Source organism: Bos javanicus, chromosome 8 (assembly GCF_032452875.1).
Source record: "Bos javanicus breed banteng chromosome 8, ARS-OSU_banteng_1.0, whole genome shotgun sequence".
In the NCBI taxonomy this organism is placed as follows: Eukaryota; Metazoa; Chordata; class Mammalia; order Artiodactyla; family Bovidae; genus Bos; species Bos javanicus.
In genome coordinates this window covers 9,735,031-9,747,974 of record NC_083875.1, presented here as the reverse complement: position 1 = coordinate 9,747,974, position 12,944 = coordinate 9,735,031, and the positions used below count along the sequence as shown (strand labels likewise).

At 41.7% G+C, this 12,944-nt stretch overlaps 1 protein-coding gene across 3 annotated transcripts in view; it reads left to right on the top strand.

Annotated features, from left to right (window-relative positions):
- The first annotated feature begins 5,660 nt into the window (after positions 1-5,660).
- MSRA (methionine sulfoxide reductase A) overlaps positions 5,661-12,944 on the top strand; it is a 385,719-nt gene continuing 378,435 nt past the window's right edge. Inside the window, exon 1 of one of the 3 annotated variants that reach the window (XM_061425037.1) lies at positions 5,661-6,111. In XM_061425037.1, the coding sequence (XP_061281021.1) occupies positions 5,976-6,111 (136 nt within the window). In that variant the 5' untranslated portion in view covers positions 5,661-5,975. The remainder of the gene's footprint in view (positions 6,112-12,944) is intronic. The other 2 variants (XM_061425039.1, XM_061425040.1) reach the window with 2 other exon arrangements.

Here is a 12,944-nt window from a genome sequence, read left to right as displayed (position 1 = left end):
AGGCAAAATAAGAGATCAGTCAGTCCTACTTGCATCAGGACCCATCAGACATTGAGGAGAAGTAGAAAGAAGGAACTTTTCGAACGATTTGTCCAGTTGGTTCCAGAGACGCTATGATTGATTCATGCGTTCATTTGACCAATATTGGCTGAATGCTTACTGTGACCTTGACACTGAGTAGGCAGTTGGGATAAAACGGAAAAAAAAAAAAGGACATAACATAACGTCTATTCCTAGAGTTCATGGTCTAGTGGATGAGACAGATTTCCAACAATCACACAAATAAATGTTTAAAATAATTATAGCTAATATTTACTGAGGGCTTCCTATGTGTCAGACATGATTTCAGGCACTTTTCTTGTATTGACTTATGCAATCATCACCAAGAAAAAAAACAACCAAAATAAAAAATCTGAGTTAGGTGCTACTCTTACTATCTGCAATTATTTTTCTGATACGAGCTACGAAGGAATGGTTCATATGATATGAGATCATTCCTTAGGGAAACTAACCTGGCTTGGGGGCATACCCCAAGGAGACTGAGAAAAGATTGTCACTGGCTGTCCTGCCTTCCAAGGTGGCAGTGAAGTGAAAGTGAAAATGGAAGTCGCTCAGTTGTCTCTCTTTGCAATCCCAAGGAATTCTCTAATTAAAACAAGGTGACCCCTGAACCCTAGGGAGTGGCAGCCACATAGGGCAGTGTCAGATGCTCTGATGGTGGCAGCATGAGAGTGGCATCTGTTGTGGCAAGGTGGGGCTTCTCTGTTAATGGAATTCTCCAGGCAAGAATACTGGAGTGGGTCGCCGTGCCGTCCTCCAGGAGATTTTCCCAACCCAGGTATAAAACCTATGTCTCTTATGTCTCCCACGTTGGTGGGAGGGTCATCACTAGTGCCGTCTGGGAAGCCCACGACAGGGTGGCTAATAGGTGCTTAACAACCAGTAACTAGAGTCATTCCTCTGTATCTTTGAGGATATTGCCCAAGCTACCCAGTAGATGCCTGAAACACGGCAAGCATGGAACCCTATCTCTGTGCTGTGCTTTTTTCTGTACATACATTCTATGATCAAGCTTAATTTATAGATTAGGCATAGAAAGAGATGAACAACAATAACTAATAATAAAATAGAACAATTAAAACAATGCACTGTAATACAATTTATGTGAATATGGTGGAGCTTTTGTTCTCAAAATATTATACAGATTTAATGTCTTTTCCGTCTTAACTACCCACTTATCACTCACTGTGGCTGTTAACTTTTTTGGCCTGAGGTGTGACAGCAAAACTAGCACGAATTTCTCTTTCCTTCTTCACACTTTCACAGATAGATTTGTTCTTACCGAAGATCTTCACAACCTCAGCATATGATTTTTTTCCTCTATCTTTTCAAAGATTTTTTTTTTTTTGACGTGGACCATTTTTTAAGTCATTATCGAATTTATTACAATACTGTTTCTGTTTTATGTTTTGGCTTTTTGGTCCCGAGGCAGGTGGATCTCAGCTCCCTGACCAGGGACTGAATCCGTCCACCCTGCACTGGAAGGCAAAGTCTCAACCACTGGACCGCCAGGGAAGTCTCGATGAAAGGAAGTGCTTTATGGCTGCTCTTGACTACTACTACTAAGTCGCTTCAGTCGTGTCCGACTCTGTGCGACCCCATAGACGGCAGCCCACCAGGCTTCCCCGTCCCTGGGACTCTCCAGGCAAGAACACTGGAGTGGGTTGCCATTTCCTTCTCCAATGCATGAAAGTGAAAAGTGAAAGTGAAAGTGAAGTCACTCAGTCGTGTCCGACTCTTCGAGACCCCGTGGACTACAGCCTTCCAGGCTCCTCCGTCCATGGGATTTTCCAGGCAAGAGTACTGGAGTGGGGTGCCATCTTTGGCACATCCCAATTTCCAGTTTCACCAATCTTGCCCTTTGGGGCCATTATTAAGTAAAATAAGGTTTACTTAAACTCCTGAGACACCTGAAAGTTGATCTGATAGTGGAGTAAGCTACTAAGTAACTAATGGATGGGATATGCAGAACAAAGTGATGATTCATGTGGGGCTGGTGGCGGGGAGTGTTGCGGGGGGAGATGGAGAGGGACGGCAAGAGTTCATCACACTGCTCAGTACGGCACAAAAATGAAAACTTATACATTATTTATTTCTGGAATTTTCCATTAAATATTTTCAGACTGAGATTGACTTCAGGAAACTGAAACCCTGGCAAGAGAAACTTCAAATAACTGTATTATTATTGTGATTTTTCTCCTCTTAAAACACAGTAAAATAATCTAAGCAATGAATTAACATGCTTAAGATAGCTCTGAATCTTCTACAGACAGACCATAAATAAGGCACAGGGTTTTAAGTATGCAAACATCAAGTGTCATAGTAAGCTTTCTGTTTATTCACTTACAAGGGTGTCTCTTGCCTGCTGAAGTGGATTTCTCTAAAAAGACCAAAAAAAGCCTTGTATCAGTTTTAGTCCACCAGGTGCCCCCTGCAGTTATTCATGGTTTAATAAAGAACAGGGGCAGAGCTGAAATGCCTCTTGGAGGGGACAAAGCTCACCCTTTGCACCATTTAGCTCAGTTGGTAAATAATCCACCTGCATTGCAGGAGACACCGGTTTCGATTCCTGGGTCGGGAAGATCCACTGGAGAAGGGATAGGCTACCCACTCCAGTAATCTTGGGCTTCCCTTGTGGCTCAGCTGGTAAAGAAGCCGCCTGCGATGGGGGAGAGACCTGGGTGCGGGAGACCTGGCTTTGATCCCTGGGTTTGGAAGATCCCTTGGAGAAGGGAAAGGCTAGTGTTCTGGCCTGGAGAATTCCATGGATTGTATAGTTCATGGGATCTCAAAGAGTCAGACACGACTGAGTGACTTTCACTTTCTTTCACTTTGTACCATTTGTCCTTGAGTTCATCTTCCACACCTGTGACAGCTCTTTTTTCAGCCGTGGGGCATGGACTCCCATGTTCAATCTTTTGAGGTTCTCTCCAAGGCTTTCCTTACTCCTTTCAAGACAATATCTGGGTTCTTGGAGAGCTTCATGTGCTCCTGGTCTCGTGGTGTCCCACTAAGGTGTCTCTCGGCTTTGGCCCCCGTCCTAAGCATGTGTGTCAATGTGGTATGGACTCCTGGTCACTGGGCTCCTGCCAGGCTGAGACACAGTTGTTCCTGGATGTCCTTTGGGCATCAGGCAGGCTCCTGCTCCAGATGAGTGAGGGCTTTGCAGTTCCATCTGGTCACATGGTCTCAGCACTGGGGGCTCCTTATTCTAACTCCAGGCTTTATCTGGGTCATGGGTTGTCTTAGTCCTGCCACATCCCCATGCACCTTGGGAGACCTGGCCACACTCTTCTGCTTTCTGCACACTGAACCTGCTGGTGCAAGTACCTGTGAGGCTGTCCTCTGGTCCCTGGCTTTGGCCCTGCCCTTAGTCACCGCTCCCCCTGTGCACAGGCACTGGAGTGCATGCCCTGCGGAAAGTAAGGGCCTTCTGAGAATTTATAGTCTTTTTAGAACACGGCTTTCAAACTTTGTAAAGAACAGACATGGTCTGGCTCAGTGCTGAACCACCTATTTCTGGATTGTTACATAATAGAAGAAATAAACTTATTTTGTCTACACTGCTGTATTTTGGCTCTTTATTGTACCAAAGAAGATGGTTAGACTGAATCCTAAAGAACATACATTGTTAGAATTCGTTGGAAAAGCAGAGCATAATCACAAAAATAACACATCAAAGCAGTGTGTGCCCAATGGGGAATATGGACAAAAAAAGACTCTCAGTGTGGAGAAGCTCAGAAGGGATTAGGAGCAGTTTGAAGAAAAGGAAACTCTAATGATGAAAATGGCATCATTGAAGGCAACAACAGTCATTCAACAAACCAATCTCAATTCAACTTATCTGTCATCTATTCTGGTAAATGAGGTAAGAAACTCCTGTTTTATGAAATCAGGTATTTTTCTCTTTTAAAAGGTTTATTTTTAAAAATAATAATGAAAGTAACACAGCTATTGGAACATCTGAGAACACTGTAAAAATGTAACTATTTCAACCCAGAAGTTTAAAGCAAGAGAAAACTAGTCAGCCATTACCATGATCAACAACACAACTGCAAACATCATTTTAATTTTTTCTAGCCTTTCTTCAGTGGGTGCCTAAGGAGAGGTGTATGCATTTATTATAATGTCGAAGAATTGATGCTTTTGAACTGTGGTGTTGGAGAAGACTCTTGAGAGTCCCTTGGACAGCAAGGAGATCCAACCAGTCCATTCTGAAGGAGATCAGCCCTGAGTGTTCATTGGAAGGAATGATGCTAAAGCTGAAACTCCAATACTTTGGCCACCTCATGCGAAGAGTTGACTCATTGGAAAAGACTCTGATGCTGGGAGGGATTGGGGGCAGGAGGAGAAGGGGACGACAGAGGATGAGATGGCTGGATGGCATCACCCACTCGATGGACATGAGTCTGAGTGAACTCCGGGAGTTGGTGATGGACAGGGAGGCCTGGCGTGCTGCGATTCACGGGGTCGCAGAGTCGGACACGACTGAGCGACTGAACTGAACAGACACTACATACTACACATAGACACTCTGTAGCTTTGTTGTGTCTTCTTGCTTAACACAATTTTAAGTACTTCTTGACATGAAAAATTCTTCAGCTCTTAATTTTATACAATCAACCACAAAAAACAGAAAAAGCAAATCAGGATGTATCAAAATGCAGAAATGAAAAAGAAAACAGACTATTTCCTTTGACAGAAGAATGATCTAACCACCCAGAATGGACACCTTGGAGGGTTTTCAGGAAAGGCCTACAGAAACTACTTCCTGTAATCTCATAGCAAAACCAAATAAATAAGAAGTAAAAACCGAGGCACACTGCCCAGACAGAATCCGTATTACAAAATAAACACTTTCAATTTTAATATTTCCTGTCAGGCCATATCCTACATACAACACAGGAGCGCTAATCCTCCTATCCTCATGTTACAGACCACATGAAGAAAGCAAGGAAACTGAACCGGTGTGGAAGGTTGGGTCAAAGCCTTCTCATCTCTGTGGGTGCTAATCTGAAGTTCCTTTCTTCATGAGACTATCTGCCCATTTTGGCATAACATTTGCGGAAAACCAACATTTCACATATGGAACTCCCAAGTCACCCATCTGCCTCCACCCACCTTATTTTTTGCTTCGAAAATTTGTCACAGAACAAATGTTATGCCCCGTGATTTGAAAGGCAAGAATGATCCAATGGCACCCTTAAGTTCACCTGGACTGCGTTAACAAAGTATTAGTATCTCGCTCTTTTCTTCCCCCTTGTAAAATGGGGGAAATACATTATTATGATAATCATCAATGTATTATTTATATGTGTGTATATGTGTTATATATAAAACATTATCTTCCCTATTCTTTTTGAAAATTGTGGTTTTCACCTTCGATAAATAATCCATCTTTTGAATTATTTATCATCATATTGGCTCCAGTGGAAACAGACATAGATGCTAGTTTGAAAGTCAGGTCGTCGTACAGCTTACTGGGCATACCCAGCAATTGGTAAGGAAGCTGTGAAAACCGTAGTGACTTTAAAGTCAAAGCAGCGGAGTATTATTATTATTTTGGCCTCTTCTGCTTCACGTACTTTGCACTGCACTGCCATTAGGACACTCGTTCTCTGCCCGGGAACTTTGTACAGAAGGGGAGCCAGAACTCGCAGGTGCCTCCCTGCACAGGCCCTGCTCAGGGCGAGAACACGCCCTCTGTCTTGGCTATCCCGGCCCGAGGCTGAAGTAATAACCTCGGTTCCGGGGCGGCGGCAGCGGCACAACCAGCGGCACACGTGTCGTCGCTGACCCGCCCGCCGACCCCGCGTCCAGTGCACGCAGCTCCCGCCGCGCCGCGCCAGCCGCCCACTCCGCAGCGGCGCCTCCGCTCCCGACCGCCCGGCGGCCCCTTGGCCAGCGGCCCGTCCATGCTCTCGGCCACCAGGAGGGCCCTCCAGCTCTTTCACAGCCTCTTCCCCCTCCCGAGAATGGGTGACTCCGCCGCCAAGATCGTCAGCCCCCAGGAAGCCTTGCCGGGCCGGAAGGAGCCCCTCGTCGTAGCGGGTAAGGACGCGACCACGCACCGAGGGCGCGGTCCTCGCCTCTGCGCACGCGCATCCTCCGGCCGCCGGAAGGGAGCCGGGGGCCGGCCTGGCCGGGTCGGCAGCTGGGGATCTGCGCAGGCGCGGAGGGCGCTGGGAGTGGAGGGGACGAGGGATTGATCGTTTTTCTTTGTTTAGGTTTTCATCCACTAGAACAACGGAAAACACACTGAAGGGATCTAGTACGTTGATACGGCCCACCTAGACTGTAAATACCCCTCGGCGGCTTCAAACTTCCGCCCTTTCTCACGGGTGTGCATCCACTTTCTTTTCTGCTTCGGCGGCTGGGATTCGGGCCACTTGGCAGCAGTAGCAGCAGCAGCAGAGGTGGTGCGGGTTTGTGTTGTCACGGGAGCTATGGAATAATACAGAACGGTGTATATACTGAGGTTTTGAAATTGTTTTTCACGCCAGTGTTCTGGTTGCAGGAGTTAGCCTCACGCTGCCCTTATCCTCCAGAACTGCCCGATTTCCCCGACTTGTCAGGAGCTTCCCCTGGCCCCGTGCTCCCGATTCTGCACTTGTGTATCAGTCATGCAGAAGAGCTGTACTTGCCAACTTAAAAATAATTTCCCAATCGTATACCAATACTTTTGGCGACTCTAGTAGAATATGTAAAATGTAATAACAGTGAGATGCTAGGAAAACGAAATAAAGTGAATAAAATGAAGGAAGAAATATGAAGTTCTGGAAACTGCTCTAAAAGTTTTGAAAGCTTCACTCTATAAATTTCTCTCAGCACCGTAGAAGGCCGCAGACAGCACAAGTCCACCAACCGGTTGTTTAGTCACTCAGTCGTATCTTGACTGTTTGCGACCGCATGAACTGCAGTACGCTGGGCTTCCTTGTCCTTCACCATATCTCGGAGCTTGCTTAAACTCCTAGTTCCTTGAGTCAGTGATGCCATCCAGCCATCTCGTCCTCTTGTCCCCTTTTCCTCCTGCCACCAACGTGAGGATCATGCTTTGAAAAGGATTACCTTGGTGCATTGCTTCTCAAAGTGTTATCTTTTAAACAAGCCCTTCCAGTGATACTAATGCATTCAATAGTTGAAAACCGCTGCCTTAGAGCTGTTGGAGAAGGAAATGGAAACCCACTCCAGTGTTCTTGCCTGGAGAATCCCAGGGACGGGGAGCCTGGTGGGCTGCCGTCTATGGGGTCGCACAGAGTCGGACACGACTGAAGCGACTTAGCAGCAGCAGCAGCAGAGCTGTTGGAGGGTTAAGTGGTGATAAATCTTTCACGTATGGTTCGATGCCAAGATAAATTATACTTTTACAATTTCTAGAGATTCTCATTTTTCTTTTCCTTAAAGATTTGTTGAGTATACATAGGAGAAGATTGTTCTGTGTAGCATACACCCTACTCAGTACGAGAATGGACAAGGTAGAGGTCTTTGCGTTTGAGGTAGTTTGGGAACTGACGGTGTGTGACCTGTTTCTCATTCACCTACATCAGCAGCTTTATATCCTATGTCCCCCATCACTTCACTCCCAACTCATCAAGAGCCTTAAAAAGCTTATTTTAGACTCAAATTCAGAGAATAAGTTTCAAAAAAAAATCCAGATTATTTCTAAACTATATAACCCTATTATCTAAATTTTATTTATCTTGAAAGTGAATTCTCCTTTAACAAACAAGAATTCATAAATGGATATTTAAAGGCAATGCTTCTCAATGCTGAACTTCCCCAACTTGTATGAAGCTTCATTTTTATACACTAGTATTTTTGGTGTGTCCTCCCAGACAAAACAAACAAGCCTGATCAGATCCCCAAACTGGTTGAAGATTAAAATTTTCCTGAATTTAGTTCTTTATCTTAACCAAAGTCTTCCCAGTCAGTTATTTAGTATATAGATGACACTTTTGGTAAAAGATTAGCTAGCATGACAGAAATGAGCCAACAGGTTTTTTTTTCTTTTTTTTTTTCCCTTTTCTCTATCCATCTACTAATTCTGACTGCAAAACCTCAAGACCTAACTCTTCTGTCTTTCTGTATAGCCATGCATACATTGCTGGACCAATAAACCAATTTTTTTTTTTTTTTTTGGTGTAGGGCTAAGCCTATAATGCACGTCCTTTGTGTTCAGCTGCTGTAACCCCGCCCCCCCCCCCCCCCATACTTAAATTTTAGATAGTGGCTTTCCTGTCACTACCCTGGGACTGCTGCCTTGACAGGTTGTCAAAGGTTCTGATTGGCCTCAGAAATGGGCAGCGTTACTTCTCAGGTGTGTTTTCAGTGGCTTAAGATTGAAGCCTACAGACTTGATACTATTGCTTTGGAAGTTAAATTCATCTCTGCTCTAACCTCCAATCTGTTTAACAGCTCTTCACCTCTCTATATTACCTCTGTCTATATCTGTTGTTATTCGTACCCCTACTCTCTGAAAAATTCTGTGGCAAAAGCATCACCTTTTGATTTTAGAAGACAAAGCCTATCTGTTTAGTGTCTTTGGCTCAGTGTTTTTGGCTCAGCCTAGTACCAGGTGTGCACTATTACCAAATACGTTTGGGGTGAAGGGTTATCATCTTAGCTTTAACCCTACCTTTTTTGGGTATTCTTCTGGAAATGTACACCCTTTCATAAACTACAGTCTAGTAGTAGATTTCTACTTTGCAAGAAGTTGAGATTCAACCCTTCAGACTTCTTTAATTTCTCCCAGGCTACCTAAAGTGGATCAAAACATGAGGAGGCCTACTTTGGGTGGCTGGTTAGAACTAAACCTGGCCTAGACTGCCTCATCTGAAGCACACTCTGTTTAGATCAGGGGTAGGCTCTGGGCACCACTGACTGGCAGGGCATGCAGGAACTTGCTGGTCTTTTTATGTAGTGGTGGTCTCTTTGTTTCAGTACCTGCCTACAGAGCAATATTCAGAGAACTTTGGGACTCGGGGAAAAGGGGAATTCATGCTTGCTGGACTGAATTGGTGGTCAGTCAATTGCTAGAGATAGGCAGGAGGCAGAAAGCTTATAATTAAAACCTCAGAGTGCCTCCTGTGTTATTAAAATCTAAGTTTATTATAGTTAGAACTGATCTTCATGGGAGGGATAAATTAGGAGTTTAGGATTAAAATATACACACTACTATAAGTAAGATAAGTAACCAACAAGGACCTAAGGTACAGCACAGGAAACTATTCTAAATAGCTTACAATAGCCGCCTATAATGGAAAAGAATCAGAGAAAGAATGTATCTATATTTGAATATATATATCTGAATCACTTTGCTATACATCTGAAACTTATACAGCTTTGTAATTCAACTATATTTCAATAAAAATTTTTTAAAAATATAAAAAAGCAATCAATAGAAAAAGAGGAACTGATAATATTTTTAATGAATTAATTATTGTGAAAGCCCAGCTTTTTATTTATATGGCTCATTTTTTCCCAGCCATATTGGAAATGTGGCTAATCTATTTTTTGATCAGGTGTTTGCGATTTGGGTATTTCATCCAAGAGAATGTTGGCAGCTCCCGTCTAATCTTTGCTTTCTTGCCTGTATATCCGTAGGTAGTGTTTGCTGTATTTATTACTGTGATGTCTCTTTGGGGAGAGGAAGAGGTGTAGAACACCTGCTAAAGGTTTGCTCTTCTAAGAACTATAAATATAAGCAGAAAAACAGAACAATGTGAGTAATTGTTCAAAGGTGGCTCTTTGAAAAAAACAATTGTACTGTGACTATTAGCTATCTAATAAAGGAGAAAAGGAATAAAGTACAAATACATGAAATAAGAACTGAAAGAGTGAATGTGGCGGATTCATTATGATATTTGGCAAAACTAATACAATTATGTAAAGTTTAAAAATAAAATAAAATAAAAATAAATAAAACAGATGAATAAAGACTCATTTTAGGCAGAAAAAAAAAAGTTGAAGAATCATAAGGGACTATTTACTCATTTCTTTTAAAATAAATTTGAAAACTTGGATGAAATAGATAACTTTTAGGAAAATATAACTGACCTAAACTGACCCCAGAAAGAGAAAATCTTAACAGATTGATTTTTCTAGAAGAAATAAAGTTGTCAGAGATTGCCTCCTCTCAAAGCATTATGTCCAGTCAGTTTTACAGGTGACGTCTAAATAGTTAAAGAACGTATAATTCCAATAGTATATTTAAACTGAAAGGATTGTCAAATTCTTTTTATGAAACAAGTATAATATTGAAACCAAACCTGATAAATACTGCACTGAGAAAAAAACAAACCATTCTCACTTATGAATGTAGATACAAAACTGCTAAATAAATATTAGTAAGCAGAATCTAGCAATGGGATTTAGTCTAAGAATGCAAGGATTTGTCAATATTAGGAAATTTATTAATATAGTTCGTTGTGTGTGGCTCAGTTATATTGGACTCTTTGTGACCCCACGGACTATAGCCTGCAAGGCTCCTCTGTCCATGGAATTTTCCAGGCAAGAATTCTGGAGTAGCTTGCCATTTCCTACTCCAGGGGATATTCCCCACCCAGGGACTGAACCCATATTTCTTGCCTTTCCTTCATTGGCAGGTGGATTCTTTACCACCGTGCCACCTGGGAAGCCCTTATTAATATAATTCATCATTTAGTTAGTCTAGGGAGAAAAATGATATAACTATTTCCCTAGATGCTGTGAAGTTATTTGACCATATTTAACAACCATTCTTGGTAACATTCAGAGATGGCTACTTCTTAATGTGATAAAGCATATCTGCCAGCATCATGCTTAATAAAGAGATATTAGAGATTTCCATTTAAGTCCCAGTCAAGAAAGTACGTGGAGGTGGTTAATGCTTGCTTTGCCTGGTGGCAGGTGTGCACTGTTACTGAATTTTGTTCTTAAGGGCCATCATCTTGGCTTTAATCTTACCTTTTTTGTGTTCTTAAAAAATCTCCATCCTTTTATGAACTGTGGCCTGGTAGATGACTACGCTGCAAGAAGTTAAGAGTCAAACCTTCAAGTTTCTTTACTGCTTAGTTTTTCCAGGGCTGCCTGTGTTGTATCAAGTTACGACTTGGCCCACTTTGGATGACTGTTTATTATTACCGTTGTGTTGTAGGTGCTAGTCAATACAGTCAGAGAAGACAAGGCAATTAGAGATGTTCATATTGGAAAAGAGAAGGTAAAACTAATGCCATTTGCAGATGATAAGATTGTATAACTGGAAAATCCAAGAGAGTTTAATAAGGTATCGATTTATATACTTACTAGACGGAAACCAATAGCTTTACTCTAAACAACCTGTTGGAAAATATAATGGAAAAAAACACCCCTTTTGTAATAGCAACCAAAAAAGTTAAAATTTAAGAATAAACTTGGCAAGAAATATGTCCAATCTTTGTGAAGAAGACATACAGAGGAGCACAAAAAGAAAACTTTAACAAATGGAAGAACATACCAGTTTATTGGATTCGAGGACTAAGCAGGAAACATATATCAGTTGTCCTTAAAGTCAATTTATAAGGTAACATGATTTGAAGAAAAATACTAATGATATTTTTATTTTGTTTTAGAAATGCTGCTACTGCTAAGTCGCTTCAGTCGTGTCCGACTCTGTGCGACCCCATAGACGGCAGCCCAATAGGCTCCCCTGCCCCTGGGATTCTCCAGGCAAGAATACTGGAGTGGGTTGCCATTTCCTTCTCCAGTGCATGAAAGTGAGAAGTGAAAGTGAAGTCGCTCAGTCATGTCTGACTCTTAGCGACCCCATGGACTGCAGCCTACCAGGCTCCTCCATCCATGGGATTTTCCAGGCAAGAGTACTCGTTTTAGAAATGGATGCATTCATTTAAAAAATTCGTTTGGAAAAATAAACAGGAATAGTTATGGTAACTGTAAAATAAGAACAAAGAGGAACAGTTGGCTCTTACAGATAGTAAAAGCAAAGCTTAATAATTTAAACAACATGGGACTGTTCATGAACAGATAAGTCAATATACAGAATAGAAAGATCAGAAATTCTTAAATATGTGTGAAAATATAGTATATGATACAGGTGACATCTTAAATCAGTGAGGAAAAATGAAATATTCAATAAATGGTTATGGTACAACTGTGTAGCCATATGGAAGAAACAAAACCAGAAAACCCTCCAAAGTTGGATCTATACTTCACATTCTTAAACCAGGGTAAGTTCCAAAAGATATATGTTGATAATAGCTCATGCATAGTGAGTGCTTAACTATATGCCAGACACGGTAGTAATCGATTTACATTTGTTGTTGTTTAGTTGCTAAGTCATGTCTGACTAATGCATTTATTCTTCACCATAACACCCCAGGAGCTGTAACTGTTTTACCCTCACTTGTTGGAGTGGAAACTGAAGCCTATGGAGTTTTAGGTGACTTATGCAAGGTCACTTGGCTAATAAGTGGTAGATCTGGGATATGAATGTAGGCAGTTTGCCTCTAGAGTTTGTGATCTTAACAGTACTAGATGTACTGTTTTTTCATTTAGTTAAATGTAAAGAATGAAATAATTTAAGAATGAGCAAGGGAGAATTCTTTTAGAAAGCAAAGCCTTTCTAACCACAACTTGAAAATCAGAAGACAAAAAAGATGGATAAATTAGATCACGACAGAATGAAAATCTTCTGCAGGCAAAAATTACTGTAAGCAAATTCAAAAGACAAACTGGGGTGAATACTTGCAATTCATATCATAGGTGAAGGACTAATCTCCCTAATATATAGGAAACTTCTAGAAGATAATAAGAAAACAACATCCATTAGAAAAATAGAGGTTAGAGCAGTTCACAGAAAAGGAAGTATAATTTGCTCTTATACATATAAAAAGATGCTCAACTTCTTT